Source organism: Heptranchias perlo, chromosome 21 (genome assembly GCF_035084215.1).
Source record: "Heptranchias perlo isolate sHepPer1 chromosome 21, sHepPer1.hap1, whole genome shotgun sequence".
Lineage (NCBI taxonomy): Eukaryota > Metazoa > Chordata > Chondrichthyes > Hexanchiformes > Hexanchidae > Heptranchias > Heptranchias perlo.
In genome coordinates, this window is record NC_090345.1 from 34,298,814 (window position 1) to 34,322,063 (window position 23,250).

The following is a 23,250-nucleotide window of genomic DNA, read 5'->3' on the forward strand; positions in this document are numbered from 1 at the left end:
AGCCATAGGTCTAAAGTCACTTGTTCCTCCCATGCAGGCTATACTTACCATATGTCCTTTCTCAAATTACTCATATACTGTATTCCCAAAATATTATATACTTAACTAAATCTATTTAATTTTCATTTGAATGAAACAATATGTTAATAAGTTTAATTATATGGAAGCCTGTTCCATATAATTTAACTTATCCAGTTACCTTGAAGCAATGGTCTTGGTCATAAGCCTTAGTTCAAAGCTGTTTTTCAGTTACACTTTGGTTTTTGAGTTGCCAGCTTTTTGGGGATTGTTCATAGGCCAGTTTTGTAATTTGGCATGTGAGGAGAAACCAAAGTAGGTATTTTAAACACAAATGCGCATATTGCCCGACGTTCATTTTGATTTCGAAACATACCACCAATGCGATCAACTACTTGGACCCACTCGGCGCCACTCACTGCATCTGCGCTGTACAGAACACAAACATTCACTTTGTAGCGTCATATTGCGCGTGCGCGTTATCATGTTCTGGAAATTTCTCCGGTGGGGTGTTGGTTGTAGGGAATAGATCGGGAGGAATAGTTGTATATTACTTCAGAAATTATATTAAAACGCTGGGGTAGGTTTCGTCTCATTTTTCCGCTAATTAAAATATACTAAATTGGTACATTTTAAAAAAAACCTTCTACATTGAACTTTGGAGGTTAAGCGCAGTCACTGAGATGATTTTTGTATGAAAGGATCGAGGCCTGGTCTGTGGTGCCTGTTGACTGAACAAAATCGAAGTTAAAACGTTTAACAGCGCGATTTTTCTATTTGCTGCAGTGACTTTCATCGGCTCCTTTAAGCCATGGTGAAGAAGAATACGGTTCCTGATGGGTAAGTATGATCAGACTGACGTTAGACGGATTTAGTTACAGGACTAAATATTAGGTGAGTCCATGCCGACCTAAAATGTCGACCAACGGGTAAGTAGGAGAGAGACCGCCGCCATGTTAAGCGGCGCTTAAGCACAACTATTGGTAAGTAAACAATCCCTTCAAAATTGTAAGTATCACGCTTGCGAGTTTCACGTTTTTGGAGGATAAATCGTACAAGGTGGTATATATACGTGTGAGTGTGTGTATGTATGTATTTGTGGTTTGCATGTTGTGCACACTGAAGAGTGCACCACTTTTAGAAATACATGTTCCGATGAATCTATCTTAAGTGTCAGGAAATAGCATTTATGTAGGAAATGTTTTGATTCACAAGATACGAACTTTATTATAGTCCTAGTTCTGGATTTAGTTTTAGGAAATAAGGCTGGGCAGGTGGAAGGAGCATCAGTGGGAGAGCATTTTGGTGGTAGTGATCATAAGTGTTAGTTTTAGCATAGTTATGGAAAAGAACAAAGATAGACCAGGAGTTAAAGTTCTTAATTGGGGAATGGCCAATTTTACTAAGCTAAGAAGTGATTTAGCAAAAGTGGACTGGAAACAGCTACTTTAAGGTAAATCAATGTTAGATCAGTGGGGGGATTCAAGGGGTGCAGAGTAAACATGTTCTGACAAAGAAAAAGGGTGGGGCTGCCAAATCTAGAGCCCCCTAGATGTCAAGGAGCATACAGAGTAAAGTAGAAAAGGAAAGCTTACGTCAGACACCGAGAACTCAATACTACAGAAAGCCTAGAGGAGTATAAAAAGTGCAGGGGTGAAATTAAAAAGGAAATTAGGAAAGCAAAGAGAGGGCATGAAAAACTATTGGCAAGGAAACCCCAAAGATGTTTTATAAATACCTTAAGAGCAAGAGGATAACTAAGGAAAAAGTAGGGCCTATTAGAGACCAAAAAGGAATGAATGCTTTGCATCTGTCTTCACAAAAGAGAGGGACGATGCAGACATTGTAGTTGAGTGTGAAATGTTGGATGGGGTAAACTTAGTGAGAAAGGAAGTATTAAGCAGATTAGCATCTTTGAAAGTAGATAGGTCACCAGGGCCAGATGAAATGTATCCCAGGCTGTTACAAGAAGCAAGGGAGGAAATAGTCGAGGCTCTGACCATTTTCCAATCCTCACTGGATATAGGTGTGATGCCGGAGTATTGTAGGACTCCTAACGTACCATTGTTTAAAAAGGGACCGAGGGATAGACCGAATAATTATAGGCCAGTCAGTCTAACCTCAGTGGTGGGCAAATTATTGGAATCGATTCTGAGGGACAGGATAAACCACTTAGAAAGGCACGGAGTAATCAGGGACAGTCAGCATGGATTTGTTACAGGAATGTCGTGTCTGGCTAACTTGATTGAATTTTTTGATGAGGGTTGTGCATTTGTGGATTTTAGCAAGGCTTTTGACAAGGTCCCACATGGCAGACTGGTCAAAAAGGTACAAGCCCATGGGATCCAAGGGAGAGTGGCAAGTTGGATCCAAAATTGGCTCAGTTGCAGGAAGCAAAGGGTAATGGTCGACAGATGTTTTTGTGGCAGGAAGGCTGTTTCCAGTGGGGTTCCGCAGGGCTTAGTACTAGGTCCCTTGCTTTTTGTGACATAAATGATTTGGACTTAAATGCAGGGGGCATGATTAAGAAGTTTGCAGATGATACAAAAATTGGCTGTGTGGTTGATAGTGAGGAGGAAAGCTGTAGACTGCAGGAAGATATCATTGGACTGGTCAGGTGGGCAGAAAAGTGGCAGATGGAATTCAATCCGGAGAAATGTGAGGTAATGCATTTGGGGAGGGCAAACAAAGTAAGGGAGTACACAATAAATGGGAGGATACTGAAAGGTTTAGAGGAAGTGAGGGACCTTGGAGTGCATATCCACAAATCCCTGAAGGTAGCAGGACAGGTAGATAAGGTGGTTAAGAAAGCATATGGAATACTTTCCTTTTTTAGCCAAGGCATAGAATATAAGAGCAGGGATGTTATGCTGGAACTGTATAAAACACTGGTTAGGCCACAGCTTGAGTACTGTGTTCGGTTCTGGTCACCACATTACAGGAAGGCTGTAATCGCACTACAGAGGAGATTTAGGAGGATGTTGCCAGAACTGGAGAATTTTAGCTATGAGGAAAGATTAGATAGGCTGGGGTTGTTTTCTTTGGAACAGAGGAGGCTGAGGGGTGATTTAATTGAAGTGGACAAAATTATGAGGGGCTTAGATAGAGTGGATAGGAAGGACCTATTTCCCTTTTGAGAGGTCAATAACCAGGGGACATAGATTTAAAGTGATTGGTGGAAGGATTGGAGGGAAGCTGAGGGGAAAAAAAATCACCGAGGGTGATAGGGATCTGGAACTCGTTGCCTGAAAGGGCAGAAACCCTCAACTCATTTAAAAAGTACCTGGATGTGCACCTGAAGTGCCGTCTCCTACAGGGCTACGGACCAGGTGCTGGAAAGTGGGATTAGGCTGGGTGGCTCATTTTCGGTTGGCGCAAACACGATGGGCCGGATAGCCTCCTTCTGTGCCGTAAATTTTCTATATGCAAGATAGCATCATAAACGATAAGATTTAATTTTGCACATTGGTGTTGCAAATAACCAAATTAAAATGGCCCCAAACGATTAAATCAAACTTTTAATTTTGACATTTTCAGTGTGGAGTTCCTGTGGTATCATCTGAAAAACTATAACACCCAGAAGGAACAACAATTAAGTTAATATATGCTACCGTTGGTTGGTCAGCTTTATTTGTAATATGGCTTAATTCAAGCCCTGGTGCAGCGTTCATGTAGGCAGTTTTTTTGTCCTATGCCTGCCTAAGTTAGCCAAATAGAAACAGACTGCTGTGTAGTGGAGAGCTAATCAATCTTTCAAAGCTTAAGAACTGAGAGAAAACTGGCAGCTGTTCACTGGATACATTTTTTCAGTCCCTTTTATGTTAGTCAAATACACCAGGTCCTGGGAAAGTGATGGCAAAAATGGATTTCCATTGCTGATTGTTTGAGAGAAATTAGGTTATTTATATCCCGGAGTGCCAATAACTATGCAATAACCCAGTCACTGGCAGTCCTCTATCAAGGTAAAAAGACCTTAAAATTATAGTGCTAAGTACTAATAGATATTGTAGCCTATGGACACCTTTTGTTGAAATGAGTTGAAAAAATTGCGATAATCCAAGTAACTAAGAATAAAACAATTTCTATGATAATGGAATGGTAATAGTAATATTAGAATGCTCACTTGTGCTCTCACTACAACTGAAGATACTGAACAATGCACATTCAGGCTCAACTTTATTTCCAACTATTTTCTTAATTTGACTTTGTACTTGTGTTATAGTTTAGGTTATTTCCCAGTAATTGCTTTCAAGTTCACTGTCATGTATGGCTTAACTATCACTATTTGTGGTAAACTGCTTACTCAAAAATATGCAGGATGTCCATTTTGTTATCCTGTCACTTTCAAAAGTGTAAAGTAACATTGACAGGCCAATGCCTACAGGCCGACACTATTGGTCAAATTATTTGCAGGTAAAGTAATATACAGAATAATAAAAACACAACAGGATAATAAAACAGACTCGTACTTAATAATAGAACCTGAGTCAGTCCACAGGAGTCATTTGAGAGAGGTTTTTCACACCTCTGACAAGCAATAGATTGGGTTTGTCTGCTTCTATAGACCTTAAGGTGAGATGTTATATATGGGTTTCAGTTTGCTCACAGTTTGTTGCCCTTAGCCCAGAACTGAGAACTAGCAATCAGTGCTGTGGTTTTATTCCATGGAACTACTTTCACAGTGCTACTTTATTTTGAAGTCTTAAAAAAGAATGTTTACACTCTGGAATGTGAATTGTTAATGGATGAATATTACAACTTCCTTCATATTTTCCTGAACCCCTGACCGGGTTTAACATCTTTAATAGATTTTACTAATTGCTGGTCAATCAGACGAAGAACATCTACTATCAGGCTGTGCATAAGATCATCCACAGACGTGTCCCCTTACTATCAAGGGGAATTCTTTTATCAGCTATCTTTTCCTGCAGACCACGTGCCCGCCTGCCATTTTGTAACTTAGTGACCGTCTCCATTCTAGACCGGCTATATATTTTTTTAAAAGGTATGAAACTGATAGCAATGTCCATTACTATAGCACTGTTACGCATGAATGAAACAAACCCAAAATATGGAACTGAATATAGAAGCCAAAGAAAAGAGGTCTTGATGTTTGGTTATATCCAAAATGCAGAGATCTCCAAACATGAAGTATTCCCTCTTTTAGAAAGGATATTAATCTGATATCTTTTGAGAAGCTGCCTCATCAGTAACTCTTGGGGACTTGAAGCAATGTGCACTAAATAGCACAACCAGAAATTCAACCTGAAGCCTTTCCAGCTCCTAATCTTGAAATTGTTGGAAACAGTTATCTTGAAGACCCAGGAGAAGAATTGTATACTCCATTTCACACTTTTTTTTGCCTCATCACTACTTTCACGAGCTTTAATCGTGGGTGAGAAATGTCATTTGATCTCTGAAACGAAGTCTGAGACAGAGGCTTATTTATAAAGGCAAACACTTCGCATAAGTTCAAGCCACACCATCACCTTTCCTTGCAGCAACCTGTCTGCTAGAGAAATCAAATCCAACAACCACCGAGGAAATCAGTTCAGGGTGTACTTTGTCCATAAATAGGTTAACAGCACAGAGCAGCTCAAAATAAATGTAATCACTTTTCAAGTTAGTTCGCAATTTTCAAAGCTACCTTCACAATGTGCTTTACGCAAGTTACTCCCAATGAATAATGCAAAGAAATATCCAGAATTTGGGAAAAACTATCTTTAGCACTAGCCTGAATATTGATCTTGATGTTGCCTGTGGCCCATCCAAAGCAGTGGCAGTAGGTTTCCGTAAAGGTAACTTGGCTTTCTGAATAAGATATCAGGGCTTGCTTAATGTATTTATCCTATGTTTAAGATTTTGTTGATGCAATGCAGTGCAGCTCTTCTATCATTGTGCTTTCATTGGAGTTCATATGTGCAAATGCTGCTAGCTTAGGCTGCTCAGAAACATCATTAGCCTCATTCATTGCAAGACATGCACAACTTTGGATCTCTGGATATAGTTGTCAAAAGAACAAGCCCTGCAGTATGACCTGTAACCGAATCGCCATTCATTTCAAGAATGCAATACAATTACACATGCTAGGCTTAATAGCACATGTAGCACCATTCCATTTTATATAATACGATGTTCTTGCCCTTAAAAAGCAATATAGCCCCTGTCGTACCATTAGCATCAGCAGTGGAGATTTGTTAGTATATGTTTAATATATTGCATATAGTGCGCAATTCCTGTAACGCTTTCTGTGCTAAACTTTTTTGTTCCTGGGATTTGGGCGATGTTGGCATGGCCACAATTATTGTTCACCCCTAGTTTGTTGATGCACATTTTTTGTTATAAGTGCTCACGACGAAATGGACGACGTGCAAATGTCCTGAGACGTCTGTGAATAATATTAGAAACTACATCACACTTTGTTACAAATGCAAAACACTTAAAATGCCGGGTGCTTCTGAGCTGCAATTTTAAACTGACCAGCACATTCCAATCTGCACAGTTTCCTGGCCAAACAATTAAACTGGGTGACCAAGTACTGTGTTTGCTTGTAGTAATTAAACTTTCTGGCCTTCAAAGGATAGGTTAGCTTAAATACTGTTGCACTGGCCATAGAATAATACATTGTGCCTTTTAGAATACTCTTGTGTTGCAACAGCATATCAGCTGATTTACTATGAGCAACTCCATGAGAGATCTATTTTACATATTGCTTTGAAATGTCGCACTTCATCATACCTAAAAATTTGTCATTTTTTTAAACACTTTTTCACTTCCTGCTGACCTCTAATTGTTGGGCAGTATCTGAGGTCAGTTGAGTCTAACCTCAGGAAGGCACATAAATTGTCCCTTGTGGTCACAGAGGGACATACCACCTTTACACACAGATGAATTTCAGCAGCTGAATAATACATTGGATGTTCCATGCTATTAGTCCTGTCCTTATAAAAGTGTATTTCCAATGTAATTGAGTATGCCACAGGAAGTTAATAAAAGGCATGAGAGAAGAACAAAATACCAAACTGATTTGTATAACAGTTTTAGTCTTTAGTTTTCTTAGACTCCTGGAAGTTTAATAAATCTTTATTATGTCTCTAACATCAGAGGAATTTTTTTACATTTTATTACATGGCATAAAAGTGTACTTTGGCATGCAGTACATAAATTACTCAAATCAATAAAACTAGTGGTGTACTTAGTTAATGTCTGAATATATGATTATGCTTTTAAATTAATGCACCAAAACAGTGTGAATTAGATCTGGAAGTTGTTAAACACTATTGCTAGTATTTGTCTACAATAGTTGGTATTGTTGGATGTAGTCAGGTAATGTGCCATGTATATTTGAGACTGTTAGGTGCTTGGGAGTTGGAATCTGAAGAACATAGTAGATTGTGCAAGGTTACTGAGGCAAAGCACACATTTCCCACAGCTTCTTCCTGTTTGACCAGTTATGGATATCTATCAGGTAATTATTGCCTTTATATGTGGCATTAATTTAAATACTCTGCAATATTAGACATCTGGTGCAATAGCTCTGCAGTTCAAGTTCTGCCATGGACTCTCACAGCTGTCATTCATTTGAGTCTTCACTTTAGATTTTCTATAAAGCTGAATTTCTTCTTTATAATATATAGAAAGTGCAGGGCTTTTCAGGACAGGAGGAATTTCCACTCTGGACTCAGGTGACAAATCTATCTACTTATGGTCTTGGAATTAACATCATCTGGCCGTACCTCTATATGTAATACTCGGTTAATCCACAGTGGTAATTGATAGCAAATTGTTTCATTGCAATTAACGGTTGGCACAGAGGCACTGATCCAAAACCACATAAACAATCTACAAAATAAACTGTCAGCTACAGACATAATTCATTTTGGGATGCCTGCTTCCTTCTGCACCAATGTGTTCTTGTATCCAGTTCAAACTTTAATGTTCGGTCCTCTGATTAGCTGGAAATCAGCTCCGAAAACTGGTATTTTCTCCCCCGCAGCCAGTTAGGACCAAATTAAGTGATTAGTATCAGCTCTAGAATGGAATGAGGAGGCAGAAGAAAGTTTAAATCTAGATTCTAAGCATAACTTAAGAATTTAGTTCAACTAGAGGGCATATAAAAATAGTGAAAATGGGAGTAGGAAGAAAGTGATGCAGCAAAGCAAAAGGATTTTGCATTTTTAAATTTGAAGTATCTCTTTTATAATATTACAGTAATAAAGATGCTTCTGATACCTGAATATAGTTGCCATAATAGTGGAGTTTGAGAGTGAGAGAGGTAAAACCTCAAGTACAGAATAACATTAACTTTCTTTAAATGTTGCTCTGGAATAATTACTTGAAAAATGGTGGCTACTTATGCATTCTCATTTTGGGATTCATGTGACATAAACTGTTTTATCTAGAGCTGTTTATAATAACCACGTGAAACACAAGATCAGATTAGTTTTGAAATTGCATGGTTCATTGGCAATACTACTGAGTTAGAAAAGGGTTGGGTTTCATTGATTGAAATCAGTCAGTTCACTCTTTGGGATGGATGATTTTGCTTTTAAGTTATCAATTCTCCAAAACAGTTTGAATTAGATCTAAAAGTTGTAAAACAATGTTGTTTGTTAATGAAGTATATTTGTGAAGTTTATAATGGATTTTTTTAAGTCAACATTGACTGTTGTGGCGACTAGAAGCAAGAACCAAACATGTTGAATAGGGGTGATCTCCACATTAAGATTAATGATGTGATCACCATTCGATCAGCAGGGAAATGTAGTCTGTTTAAAGACAGCAAATTAATTTTCAGATGACCATTCAGTTCATTTTTTGACATTAAACCCCTCATCATCTCCATGAGTCCACTATTCTCTCATCGGCAAGTAGTTAGTTTCTGGGGTATGTCAATGATACTCCCCAGGTAACACATATATGATTCTAGATGTTTTTAGTGATTTAGGGTAGTAATGGATTTAGTAATAGATCAATGGGTTTGAGTGAGCATGCCCTTTCTCTCCTTTTCCAAATACTCATTCAGTTGCCTTTTAAAAGGTGGTTGCTGTCTCAGTAGACACTTGTAATAGAGCATTCCATGTTCTAATAACCTTCTGCGTGAAGAAAATTTCTTAAATTACTCTAAAGATAATCTTTTACAGATTTGCCAAGCAGTGGGAATAATCTTTCACTTTTTACCCTCAAAACCTTTCATAACTTTGAATAACACTTGGATTCTCCTCTGTCATGTTAACTCGGTCCTGACACATGTTTTGTTCAGTTGATTTCTTGTCCTGTACCATGACTATTGAGACCTTCCCCAGCTCCAATCGTTCCAGCCGTGTGGGTATCTCTGCCAAACACAAGTTATTGGAGGAAGGCACAAAGGAGGCAGATGATGAGGAAGAGGTATATTTACCTTGAGTGTTATTGGGGAGGATAGCATATGTTCTGGACTTGCTGCTTTTGAAGTGAGGAAGTAACTAAGGCATGTAAGCAACCTCCAGTATGCCATTTCAGACAGGTAAACTTCAGGAGTATGAGAGCCAAACAGCAACAGCTACTTATGGATAGATCTGTCAAGGATAAATGGATGGCCTTCAAAAACATGCAGGATAAGTACAACAGGAGCAAAGTAAACAAAAATGCTCAAACAAATAAACAGAAGTCAATTTAAAAAAAATATTAGCAGAAAACTATTGGACTGAAAATATGACCGGACAGAAGCAGGTCAAAATAGGGGTGAAAATTGGAAAGGGACATGGCAGGTGCAAAACACTGACAAAAATTCTGCTAATATTGTTGGAGAAGAAGGTACAACCCTAAGGGGCCCATTTGGAGCTGAACATTAAGACGAATAGGAGATCATAAACAGGCTTAATGGTTACCTAGAGGGCTTTTTAATTCAAGACAACACTAATCATTTTTCTATCCCATGTGAAATGTATGTCATGGGTGTGTCTGAGACTGCCCTTAGTGAATCTAGATTTATCTGAAAGGGCTCCACAACCCATCGATCCGTAGAATGAATGAAATATATCCCAGGCTACTTAAAGAAAAAAGGGAGCAGATTTGTGAAGTACTGGTAGTCATTTTGAAGGAGTGAATAAACACTGGGAAAGTTCCAATAGACTGAAAATAGTCAAATGTAATTCTTGTATTAAAGAAGGATGATAGATGTATTAGTCTCGGAATAGGAAAACTAATTGAACAATAATCAGAAGCAAAATGGAAGAGCTATGTACAAAAATAACCTAACATAATTGCCAATGTTGCTTCAGAAAGGGTAGGTCTTGCCTGATATTTTTGACCAGGTGAAATCCAAAATTAATAGGGGAACCTATAAGACATGGTATACCTCAACTTGCAAAAGATCTTTGCTACGGCACAAGACAGTCAATGGATAGCTAAGGTAATGGACTGAAGGAAGTGGAGGATAGTTATAAGCAGAGCTACTTTGAAATGGGGGAAAGTGGATGCCATTGGGTTCTTTACTGTGGTCCATCCTGTTCGTGGGGTTTTTTAAAAAAAACTTGGATTTGCTGTCTTAATGTGAGGTAGCTACTTGTGTATAAAATTCTATAATTCTGTAACAATCATTTAATTTCAAAAGTAATTATTTGTATGAAACTTTGCTTGACAGAAGGCATTATATAAATGGCAATATTTATTTGTAACATGCTTTGAGCTTTTATCTACCTTGCATGGTTTTACATTTTTTTTTTGCTGTTCTTTCTTTTCTCCGCCACCCCCCCCCCCCCCCCCCCCCCAAACAATCCCCCCAAAAAGTAAATCTGTATGAGCTTAATCGTAGTATTTAAGCACGGGACAATAATTTAGACCAATCTTGTCCAGACCAAATAAATTAAAGCTTGCGTGGTTGATGTTTGCCTTCTGAACTTGTGACTGCACTATAGGTTTCAAAGTATAAACTCCATCTCGGAAAATCTGAACAATAGCAAAAGGCACAGATGCCTCAGAAAATGAATTAGATTAGATAACTGGGACAGGCACTATTATTGACGGAGCACTACGGAAATCTGAGTGACTTCTAAGCACATTGGGTGAAATCTGTTAATAAACTGGTTGCAAAGAAGGCCTAGGCTTTGGTGCAAATGTGACATTGTTCAAACTAATTTTTGTTCAAGCAGTCAAATTACTGCAGTAGACTGCAATGGATGGCAGTTAAAGGTGTCAAGCCTTCTAACCAGCTGCTAAGTAAACTTTTTCAGATAAAACATCTAATTAGGGATAAGATAGATCATACTTTGAAAATTTCAAGAAGCACCAGCAGAGTCTTAATAACCTTGCTAGCCATGGTTGCAAACTCTACACGGTTCATGCTTTGGCCTTTTTAAAAAGGTTTAATTCCAGGAGCTAAAAGATCCCGGCAAGGACGATGGAAGGGAGGAGAACCCAGGAAGAAAAGACCTCTGCAATGACTGAGTCAATGCCACTCTCCTGTACTAGAAACCTGAATGGGATACCACATCCAAATAAGTTGGCTTATTCAAATGTTAAGGGTGTGAAATTACCTGGGCAAGCTACTTTACTTCATGGGTATTGCCCTAGTTTTCAGAGCAATGAATTGCTTTGCCACCTTGGAAAATTTTGAATGTAATGGGTTCTTGGTCCCTGAGGTGGAAATGCCTGCCATAGTCAGAATGGATAATTTTAAGATCACTAAAATGAATGTTTTTGGTCCTGTTACTTTTTAATCCCTAATAAAAGGCCTATACCTGGATCTAAATATTCTGAACTTGATAAATGAAGAAAAGATTTGAGAAGGAAGCACCCAGCATGCCTGTCATGGTATTATCTGTTCCTGGATTCAAGTCACAACATGCTGGCTGCTCCCATTATCCTTCAAGCTATAAATATGTTACAACCATTGGAGGAATAGGGAATGTGAAATTTCAACAAAAGTGTCTCGAGGTACATTTGGTGATTCCATCACAAACCAACTGAAATTATTTCATCTATCGATATGTGGCGATATAGTCATTTAGCGATTCTTTACTACCCAAAGAAAACCTTTGTTTCACGGAACTTTCAGTTTTGAGCACTGAATGGCTATACTAGATTCTTTAGGCTGAATCTGCATAGAACCGCATTGGTGCAATGACCTAGAAGAGCTCCATATGATGATGTGGCTCTAAATGTCACAGCCTGGCCAAAAAGTCTTTTTTTCTGGGGATGAAAGTCTGTCATATAAGGTTTCAATTCCGAAATGCTAGAAGGTTTGATAGTTTTGGCCTTGAAAGGCACATAGCATCCTTTAATTTTTAAGTTCAAAGAAGCTGAGTGGTCAGCTGTACAGCGCTCTGGTCAGATTGTAGCTTGAGTACCATATCCGTTCTAGTCACCAAGAAACTAGGGAAACATTCAAGCGCTGGACCATCGTGGAGAAAAGCCACTGGGCTAATCCGTAGTGTCTGAGATTTGGGCTTTTCAACCTTGAAAAGCGGCATCTACAAGGTGATCTTACTGAAGTGTATATAAAGGTATGGAAAAGATAAAACGTAAGAGTTGGGGGACAAGGACACATGGGTTCAAACTAGTAAATAGTAAATTTAGGACTGATATCAAAGAACTTCATTGAGTGATCAACAAACACTTGGAATGGACTTCTGGTTAGAGTAGTGAAGATGACCAATTAGATGCAATGATGGGGCAACTGGGGTCTTTGTGATGGGTGAATTAAGATTTGGCCGAATGGCCTTCCTCATCTGAAAATACCTTATGATCCTAGAATGGCATTTGTTGTTTTAGTTTTGTTTATTTCAGCAAATCACCTTTGCCCAAGTTTTGTTTATTGTCTTACAAGTGTTCATTTGAAAGAGTATTTACCAATCCAGGAATAGAATCTTGGGGAAACCCATCACTACTCCAGTGTTAATACATTTGAAGTGCTAGATAAGTGTTAAGATAGCATTTATATGGATATACAGTGGTTAAGGAATAGGAAGGGTAATTGTATAATTGTGCATTACAAGTCACCAAACAGTAGAGCTGAGATAGAGGGGGAGATGTGTAAATCAGTTCAGAGATGTGTGTGAACAGCAGGGAAATAATACATGATTTTAGCTATCCCAAGAGTGGGATAAAGGCAATATATCTTGTCAAAATGGAAATGCTTTTCAGAATGCATCCAAGACTGCATTCTAGATCAGTGTGTTTCTAGTCTAACAAGGAAAAAAGTATTTTGATTTATCCCTGGGAAATGAAGTGGGACAAATAGCTGATGGGAGGAGGGGAACATTTGGGAAATAGTGTGAAAATAGAAAAGGATAATGGAGTCCAAGATCAGGGTGTTCAGTGTGGTAAGGGGGCCGGCCCAAATTAAGTGAGCAGAAAAATTAGCAAACAGGATGGCAAATCGTTAGTGAGGAATCTTCAGTTATGAATTGGATGGAGTACAAAATAGATACTTTCCAATGAGATTAAAAAGTGAATGCATCAAAGGATAGAATTTAGTGGGTAAATGGACAAACTAAACTGAAACTTAAATATGATAAAACTGGGGCCACTAATACTAAAGAAAATCATGAGGCATATAGAAAGTCTTGTGGGAGGTGAAAATGGAGATTAAGTGGGCTAAAAGTGAATGTAAAAAGCCCAGCAGATGGTGTAAAAAAGAAACAACGGCTTTTATGTAAGCATATTAAAAGTAAAAATAATTAAGATGATTAGACTTGGCTGAAGGTATGGTGGACGTGTTAAATATTTAACACCTGATTTTGCAGATTATGGTGGAAGTGAGAATGTATGGTACTAGGGGACATGGTATATAGCTGTACTAGGTGTCAGCCTTGGATTATTGGTAGCACTCTCACCTCTGAGTCAGAATGATGTGGATACCTGTCTCACTCCAGAGACTTAAGCACATAGACTAGGCTGGCACTTCAGTGCGGTACTTGAGGGAGTGCTGAACTGGAAACGTATGGAATTGGAGGCATTTGACATGGGTAGGGAATTGGTCAGGAGGTAGGAGACAGAGTAGGGATAATAGGTATGTATTCCAATTGGCAAGATGTGACTAATGGTGTCCCCCTGGGATCTGTACTGGGGCCTCAGCTTTTCATTATATTTATAAACAACTTGGATGAAGGAATAGAGCTGTATATCTCAAGTTTGCTGAGACACTAAGCTAGGTGGCACAGTTAGCAGTATAGATTGGAGCAGAAAGTTGCAACGGGACATTGATAGATTAATTGAGTGGGCAAAACTGGCAGATGGAGTTCAATGTGGGGAAGTGCACGGTCATCCTTTGGACCTAAGAAAGATAGATCAGAGTATTTTCTAAATGGTGAGAAGCTAGCAACTGGAGGAGCACACAGATTTAAGCGTTCATGTACAGAAATCACTAAAAACTAGTGGACAGGTACAAAAAAAAATTAAAAAGGCTAATGGACTGTTGACCACACCTCAGGAAGGACATAATGGCCTTGGAGAGGGTGCAGTGCTGATTACATAGAATGTACAGCACAGAAACAGGCCACTTGGCCCAACAGTTCCATGCTGATGTTTATGCTCCACACATGTCTCCTTTCTCCCTTCTTCATCTAACCCCATCAATATATCCTTGCATCTATGCTAGTCACGTCAACTACTATCGAGTGCCACATTCTAACCACTCTGGGTAAAGAAGTTTCTTCTGAATTCCCTATTGGATTTATTAGTGACTATCTTATTTATGATCCCTAGTTCTGCCCTCTCCTGCAAGTGGAAACATCTCTACCTCTACCCTATCAAACCCTTTCATAATCTCAAAGACCTCGATCCAGGTCACCCCTCAGTTTTTTCTTTTCTAGAGAAAAGAGCCCCAGCCTGTTCAATCTTTCTTGATCAGCATAACTCCTCAGTTCCGGTATCCTAGTGAATCTTTTGCATCTTCTCCAGTGTCTCTATATCCTTTTTATAATATGGAGACCAGAACTGTTCACAATACACCGTGTGGTCTAACCAAGGTTCTATACAAATTTAACATAACTTCCCTGCTTTTCAATTCTATCCCTCTACCGGGGCTGAGGGTTTAAATTATGAGGACATGTTGCATAGACTAGTCTTGTATTCTCTCGCTTATAGTAGATTAAGGGGTGATCTAATTGAGGTGTTTAACATGATTAATGGATTTGGTAGGGTAGATAGAAATTCTTCTGGTAGGGGAGTCTAGAACAATGCGGCATAACCTTAAAATTACAGCAAGGCTGTTCAGGGGTGATGTCAGGAAGCACTTCTTCACACAACGAATAGTGGAAATCTGGAACTCTCCAAGCTGTTGAGGGTAGGCCAATTGAAAATTTCAAAACTAAGATTGACAGATTTTTGTTAGGCAAGGGTTATGAAACCACTGCAGGTAAACGGAGTTCAGATACAGATCAGTCATGATTTAACTGAATAATGGAATATGTTTGAGGGGCTGAATGGCCTACTCCTGTTCCAATGTTGGAGGTGCTGTCTTTCAGGTGAGACGTTAAACCTAGGCCCCGGCTGCCCCCTTGGGTGGACGTTAAAAATCCCATGGCACTATTCGAAGAAGGGCAGGGGAGTTCTCCCGGTGTTCTGACCAACATTTATCCCTCAACCAACACCTAATACAGATCATCTGGTCATTGATTTCATTGCTGTTTGTGGAACCTTGCTGTGTGCAAATTGGCTGCCACGCTTCCTAATTGCAACAGTGACTGCTATAAAAGCACTTCATTGGTTGTAAAGCACTTTGGGATGTCCTGAGGTCATGAAAGGCGCTATATAAATAGAAGTTTTTTTTGTTGGCAGCTGTGGTAAGAGTTCATGTACACCTTGAAAATTATGGAGGTGATCATTGAGAGTTCTGGCACTGAGTCCAGAGAGCAAAAGGTCCTCCAAACTTGATGTCTTATAAATAGTTTAACAGAATGGAAATTCTTTCTATGGAAAAATTGTTTAAGGTAACTATAGAAAAGGAATTGGTTTTAAAAAAAATGAGTAAAACTCATTGGATAAGTCATGAGATCCTGATGACATGAAACCATGGCTGTTAAATTAAGTCAAGGAGGAAGAACTGGCCACAATTTTTAAATCCTCTTTAGATATGCAAATTGTGCCAGGGAACTAGAGAGTAGCGAATGTTACACCTGTTCAAGAAGGGAGAAAAGGGTAAACACCCAATGCAGATCATCTGGTCATTGATTTCATTGCAGTTAGTCTGTCAGTCTTAAGATCCATAATTCAAGATGAAATTAGTAAGAATTTAGAGGTGCGTGGGATAATCATTGACAGCCAGCACAAATTTGTTTACGGCAAGTTGTGTTTGAAATATTTAATAGAATTTTTGAAGAAATGAAGATGATAAAGGAAATGCAGTAGCGGTAGTGTGTATATTTTCAGACGACAAACATTCGATAAGATACTTCACAGGAGGCTTGTTACAAAAATGAGGAGGAAATGGAACAGCAGCACGGATAGAAAGTTGGTTGACGAGCAGGTAACAAAGGATATGGGGTTAATGGTTATTGCTTGGATTGGAGAAAGGTTGGAAGTGGTATCCTTGGGGTTTGAGATCAACTTTTGTTCATGCGTACAAAATTTAGTGATGACCGAAAAGTTAGTAAATTGCAAAAGCAACTAGCAGGACTGTAGAAGACTTGGAAGTTAGTGAAATGGCAAGCAGGTGGCAGATGCAATTGCAGAACTCTAAGAACTCTAACTTGGAAGGAAAAACAAGGAATTTAAGTATAAACTCAATTGAAGGGTGTGATAGAACAGAGACCTAGAGGTTCAAATGCATGATTCGTTGAAAGTGCAGGTGCAAGTAGATGAAACCATTTAAAAAAAAATCTGTAATTTGGATTTTATAAATAGAGGCATAGAGTACAGCAGCAAAGAGGTAATAAATTTGTACAAGATAATGGTTGGGCCACAGTTGGAATACTGTGTGCAGTTTTGTGTACTCCATTGTAGAAGAAACGTTAAAGCCTACAACATAGATTTACAAGGATGATAACGAGTGAATTGAGGCTATTTCCACTGGAGCAGAGAAGAGGAAATTTAAGACTTTTTTAAAGTTGCTCTGGTTGGAGAGTCATAAATTTAAAATCCAAGACAGGAGAGGGGCTAGGAGAAATTTATTTATGCAGAGAGTTGTTAGAACATGGACTCCTGTGCGGTAGGGCAGTAGTTCAGGCAGAGATTAATGCATCTTTTAAGGGAGGATTAGATAAATACTTTGAAGCAAGTGAAGATACAGGGTCATGGGAAGAAAATAGGGCAGCGGGATGAGGTTAGAATTTTTTTTATGCTGTGGGTTTATAAGGACATGGAATGCCCCACCATAAAAAGGGGTGGAAATAGTATTCATAATAGCTCTTAAAAGGGAAGTGGATAAATAAGTGGACAGCTTATTGGCACAGACAGTGAGGCCTGGGCTTTTGACTTCTGTGGTTCTAATGTCCCTCATTTTATTTCTTGCTGGCCAATAAACACTATGGTAAACTAGATGTCCGTTCTATCTTTTCTGTGACAATCTTATGGTCCAGCGTGTTTTCTTAATGCTATTTGTAAGTCAATTACCCGAAACAACTTATTGCTCTCATTAGGTATTATTGGTACTGTACTGCTGCATGCTGATTGCACATTTTGATTCTCAGGATTCCATTTCCAAATTCTGCAGTATATTGGTATACTCATTTGTACCAAGTTTGACAAATAAGGAAAAGCATTAGATTGCTCACTGTGTTAAGTATGATTTTTTTTTAGTGCAGTTCAACTACAAATGCCCACCCTTACCCCTTGAATCTTTTTAATCTAAAATTGCTTGGAGCTCTTAAAAAGTAATTTCTTTGGTGAATATTTCAGATTTCCAGTTTTACACTCCAATTTCTTTTGCTGAAGGAATGTCACCCTCTGTGTTTGAATACACCTAATGCAGACATGACAAAGTTCTTCAAGGACTAGTTTTCTCTGTAGGATAACAATCAGTTTTTATTTTTTATATAAAGCTAAACTAAATAGAATAAAGAAAATCATATCTATATAGTGGGCAACAAAAAATCATTCTTAATATGGAGTACTATAACTGGAAATGTTGCATTGCAGTATAGTAAGAGAACTCCATTTCTCTAATATTGGAAAACTTGACTAATAACAGTATTTGGTTGTCTTGATGCTGTGAAAAAAAATCTTTAACAAATGGTTGCTGGCCATAGTTTTTAGAACTGGTTGGTATTTGGTTGTTGGAGAATGTTTACCATGTTATATTTAATTTCCATAAAATGATGGCAATGCTAACCAGCTGAGACACTTATTTTTAAGACATCTACCTTAATTCAAGGACAACTTTAATTGCAAATGTACCCAGGCTTGAGCTGGCACCTAAAATCATACCTGTTGGCACAGGCTTGCATCTTACAGGAATGTTTTTATATGACTTAATATCCACATTTGTTTTTCAAAGTATGTCCCCACAAAATCATGTTTAGTCATAAGTTTCCAGGCAAACTAACTTTGAAGAAACTTAATTTCCCATTTGATTTTTAAAAAAAACTTTGGAAAGGAAGCTATATTACACTTCATTTGACCCACACTCAAACTTTGATTCACAAAAAGTAGTTTGGTCCTTGGTTGGTTATCAAATAGTTGAGGAAGAACAACTAAACGTTGGTCTGGTGATAATGCTGTTTAAATTGGCTGTCTGTAGCTATTTAACTTTTTCCCCTGGAGGTCCAAAAGCCTAGGGAAAGTATTCAGATTCCAAGACCAGTCATTTCTCGAGCTGCTTTTCTTATACTTTCCATACATTTCCATCCTTGTCTTTTTATTTTGTTAGTATAATCAAGATTCCAATGGTCTGGGACCTTTTTAGATGCTGTCTTTCAGACAGATTGAGTTGCTTAAATATCACAGATTATCCTTTGGGTTCATGTGACTTTTATTTGATTGCCACTGTTGTTTCTTTTATTTGCAGTGTTATCAGGTGTGTTCTAGTTGATAATTAGTTGGTCAATGGTTTACAGTATAACTTGTTTCCCTGTAAAATACAGTGAAGTAACTCCAAAGCATGGTTTTGAGTCACATTGGTTTGGGGTGCCTGTGTTGGAACTTGCTACTTAACTCTACTTTTTTTTGTGAAGAGTGGTGGCTGTTTTTGTAGGTTTATCTGTGTATCTAATGACTGTGTTTCCAAGCGGTAATGCATGTCTGGGTTCATTTGAAAAACAGCTCCAGTTTTTTGTGACTTGTCCTATCATGTAACAACTAATTGTTATCCTTTGTTTAAATGCACGGTTTTGGTTGTCACAGTTTATATTGATATCAATGTAAATGAACCAAATTTGGGTGTTTGTGAATGTGAACCAGTAATTTTTAAATATTAACCGTTATATTTTATTGCAGGTTTTTCCAAACTATCTATTTGACAACCATCAGCATTAGAATGGGGATGTAGGAATAACCCTAGACTGCCTGATGTTTGGCAAAATAAAAGGATGAAATGTAATTTGCTAGGTATATTTTAAATACATCACACTTACTAAAGCCTATTTGAGTGCTGTAGCTATTATATATAGTAAAACAAATACAGTTTAAATTACATTTAATTCAATTTGATGTATTTATCTTTAGTGTACAGAGCCCTGTCTTATCGCTGGTGACATCAACAAAAAAGTAATAGTTATAGTAGTCTGTCTCCAATAGTTATTTGGGTGCCCATACATATTTCCTTTCACATTTGATCATTTGTCAGACTAATGATGAGTGCTCCACTTGCTTAAATTTTGTCTTTTTTTAATTTGAATATACAATAAGTTGATTATCCAAGTCTTATATGTGCATTTAGCCATGAAACATTTTGCTGTGTATTGGTCTATCATACTTGTCTTTTTAATAAACTTATTTTTAAATTGAGCCTTGCTACTTAATGTGTAGCTATATCAAATTTGATGTCTGCTTACTTCCATTTCCTTTCCCCCCCCCCCCCACCCCACAACTGATCTGAGTTGCTAGATGATGCAAGGACTTTGTGAAAACTGTTTTCATTTTCCATGAAAGTTAATATTTCCTAAGTCAGCACTGCATTGCTTACCTGACAAATCAGCTTTAAGGAGATTGAGGTTGCATGTTCTGTGGACAGAGGAGTGCGGCTGATTGGGGGAAATTAAAGGAAATAGAAATTATAAAGATGGGAAGGAAGATGTTGTAGTTGAGAATAAAAATTATTTTAAAAGATAACATTTTAAAATGAGAAACTGCATAAATGAAGAACTGTGACACAATTTTAAAAACTTGGAGATGAAGAGCCTGAAGAGAGAATTGGTGCATTGAAGTGAAGCCTGCAAGAAGCAGTTTTTGTTACTATAGTGGAAGTTGCAATGCTGTGGTAAAATACCCTTTGACTGCTGTGAAACACACAAACAAGATCAAGGCGACCAAATCTTTCTTGGGTTAATGCTGTAAATGAATGTAACTCATTGAATATGGTCAAATGTACTTAATGTATTATCTTTATAGGATGTACATTTGTAAAATATAAAGTTTTATTAAAACCTTTTAGGTCTGTCATGTTTTACTGTTGAAAGAATTTCACACTGAGTGGAAGTTGAGACAAAGTCTCATGATCTTAAAAAATAAATAAAAAGTCTACCACAACCTTGAGGTTTGTATGTAAAGTTGCTATATGTAGATGACTATAGCACAAAGGATGATAGTGCTGAGATGGTTTATCTAATATGACAATTAACCTGTGCATCCCATGCTAGGTAGTGAAAAAACTGGCCAGCATTCTTAAGTGGGTCATTGGAACTGACAGCCTGATGGGATGAAGATACACATTTATAGTAAAGGATGGGTTTTCAAATTGGAATGCCTGGGCCCTAGGAGGTGTGCAAAATAGTGCAGATATTTTCTGCATTTAGTGACTTACTAGTGTACTATCTCTATATATTAATATTTGCCAATGATAACAATAACAAGTATTTATTTAGTATCTGGTTTCCTCTGAATAGATGACGTATTTCAGAAGGTAGGATAGAGGATCCCCAGGAGTGTGTCAGTTTTTGCGGGGGTCACTAGTTGGCAACTAAGCAGGAACTCGACTAGTTTATCTCTTCCCTAGCCTGGAGAAGGCTGAGGTAATTTGTAGCATTCTGTAGTATCCCTGGCTGAGATGAGCTAACTTGGCACAAACAAGGGATTAAACCTTGGACTTTGCTATGTCTGATGTATGTGATATATTTTGAGGAAAGTCATACTTTTTAAAAATCCTTTGAAAGCTGCAAATAAAAGAAATTAGCTCTTGAATAAAAACACAAATTCTGTGACAGCATTGTATTGTTGGAATTGTAAAATTACCCTAATCCAGCAGCTGGAGATATGGCTCAAGTAACTTGCTAACAGAAAATCAAGTACTGAGACTTGATGCTTTTAACCTAGACAAGAAGTTCACATCACAATCCTTCTTTCTTTTGTCTTTTTGAGTATTTCTCTCCTGAAGGTGTTGATACCTGGCAGGGAGAGCAGTCCACAGGTCATGTTTTCCAGTATGTCATTTAATTAGCCTAGAAAGGAAGTAAAAGGAATATATGGGGTAATAGAGAGTATGTAAAAATGATGGCAGTCAGCATAATGGATAAGAACTTTAATGGGCACATCAGAAGCTGTATTATATTCAAAGGAATGTGGCCAAGGGACATGGGGGGGAAAAAAGCAATTTTACAGAATATAAAGGAATGACATGCTTAAGTATTTTACAGAGGAAGGTTAAGGAAGGCCTCCAGGAAGACAAAGGAACCATCAATATAGCATTAAATAGCAAAATGTTAAAAGTATTAATGGGATTTAAAGACCTGAATGATTTATACTCTAGAATACTGAAGGGAGGGGGATTAGTTAATAAGAATTACTAATAATAACTTCCCCAAATTCTTTAGAAACTGGAATTGTACCAAAGGACATGAGGTGACAAATGTTAAACACGTTTTCAAAAAACAGGGAAAGGGATAAGCCTGGTGAAAAAAGACCAACTAGCCTTGTGTCCATGGTATGAAAGCTACTGGCATCTGCAATAAGAAATACCACTAAACGCATACAAAGCTGTAGCTAATTGGGAACAATCATCTATATTTGTAACGGGCAGGTCACGTTTGACTAATCAGATTATTCCAGGAAATTACCAAGCATTGAGAAAATGCTATGAATGTGGTATATTTGCACTTTCAAAAAATGTTCTTCAGAGTGCCACATGAGACTTGTGAAGATTAAGGCCTGTGGTACTGAAGGTAAGATGGTGGCATATATGAAGGGATGGATAGATGGGAGGATTGAAACAGTGGGAGTAAATAGATGGTTCTTGGGTTGACAAGATGTAGCTGTTATGCACAAGGATCGGTATTGGAACCTTCATTCTCCAAATGGATAAATGATTTGAATATGGGCATGGAGGGGCTAATATTTGCTGTTACCAAATTAGCGGTGATGGCAAACTGAGGAGGAATGTAAGACAGCAGGAGGAATTGCATAGGTATTCTATGGAAATAATTGTATGAGGAAAGCATACACAGCTTAGGAAAGTAGGCAAATGTGTGGCAAGTGCAAGCCAATGTAGAGAAATGTGATGTCAGATTGAGAACAGGAGTAGAGAATAGAAATGTACCGTAAATGGAAACATTTTCTGTGAACTGAAAGAACAGAGATCTCGCTGTGCAGGTAGTGGTACAAAACTCTGCAGCCCGTATTCTAACTCGAACCATGTCCTGTACTCCCATCACCCCTGTGCTCGCTGACCTACATTTGCTCCCGGTCCGGGAACGCCTCGATTTTAAAATTCACGTCCTTGTTTTCAAATCCCCTCGTGGCCTCACCCCTCCGTATCTCTAACCACCTACAACCATCCGAGATCTTTGTGCATCTCCAATTCTGGCCTCTTGCCCATCCCCAATTTTCATCGCTCCACCATTGGCAGCCGTGCCTTCAGCTGCCTAGGTCCTAAGCTCTGGAATTGCCTCCCTAACCCCCTCAACCTCTCTCTTCTATGTCGTTCCTTAAAACCTACCTCTTTGACCAAGCTTTTGGTCACCTGTCCTAATATCTTTGTGGCTTGGTGTCAAATTTTGTCTGATAACGCTCCGATGAAGCGCCGTGGGATGTTTTTACTACTTAAAGGTGCTATATAAATGCAAGTTGTTGGTACACGAGATGTTTAAAAGCAGGATTTGTTGGTAGGAAAAGCCATAAATATGCCAAGTGGAATTCTGAGTTATAGATAGGAAAATAAAA

The 23,250-nt window shown here is 38.3% G+C and overlaps 1 protein-coding gene and 1 long non-coding RNA gene across 4 annotated transcripts in view; one reads left to right on the plus strand and one right to left on the minus strand.

Annotated features, from left to right (window-relative positions):
- The first annotated feature begins 508 nt into the window (after positions 1-508).
- LOC137340118 (RNA/RNP complex-1-interacting phosphatase-like) overlaps positions 509-23,250 on the plus strand; it is a 47,880-nt gene continuing 25,138 nt past the window's right edge. The window contains exons 1-2 of the mRNA XM_068002445.1: positions 509-598; positions 805-858. Of these exons, the coding sequence (XP_067858546.1) occupies positions 830-858 (29 nt within the window). The 5' untranslated portion in view covers positions 509-598; positions 805-829. The remainder of the gene's footprint in view (positions 599-804; positions 859-23,250) is intronic.
- LOC137340119 (uncharacterized) overlaps positions 7,089-23,250 on the minus strand; it is a 48,543-nt gene continuing 32,381 nt past the window's right edge. For all 3 annotated transcript variants that reach the window (XR_010966714.1, XR_010966713.1, XR_010966712.1), the window contains 2 exons: positions 9,419-9,575; positions 7,089-8,049 (listed from right to left, as the gene is read on the minus strand). This is a non-coding gene — a long non-coding RNA (uncharacterized lncRNA). The remainder of the gene's footprint in view (positions 8,050-9,418; positions 9,576-23,250) is intronic.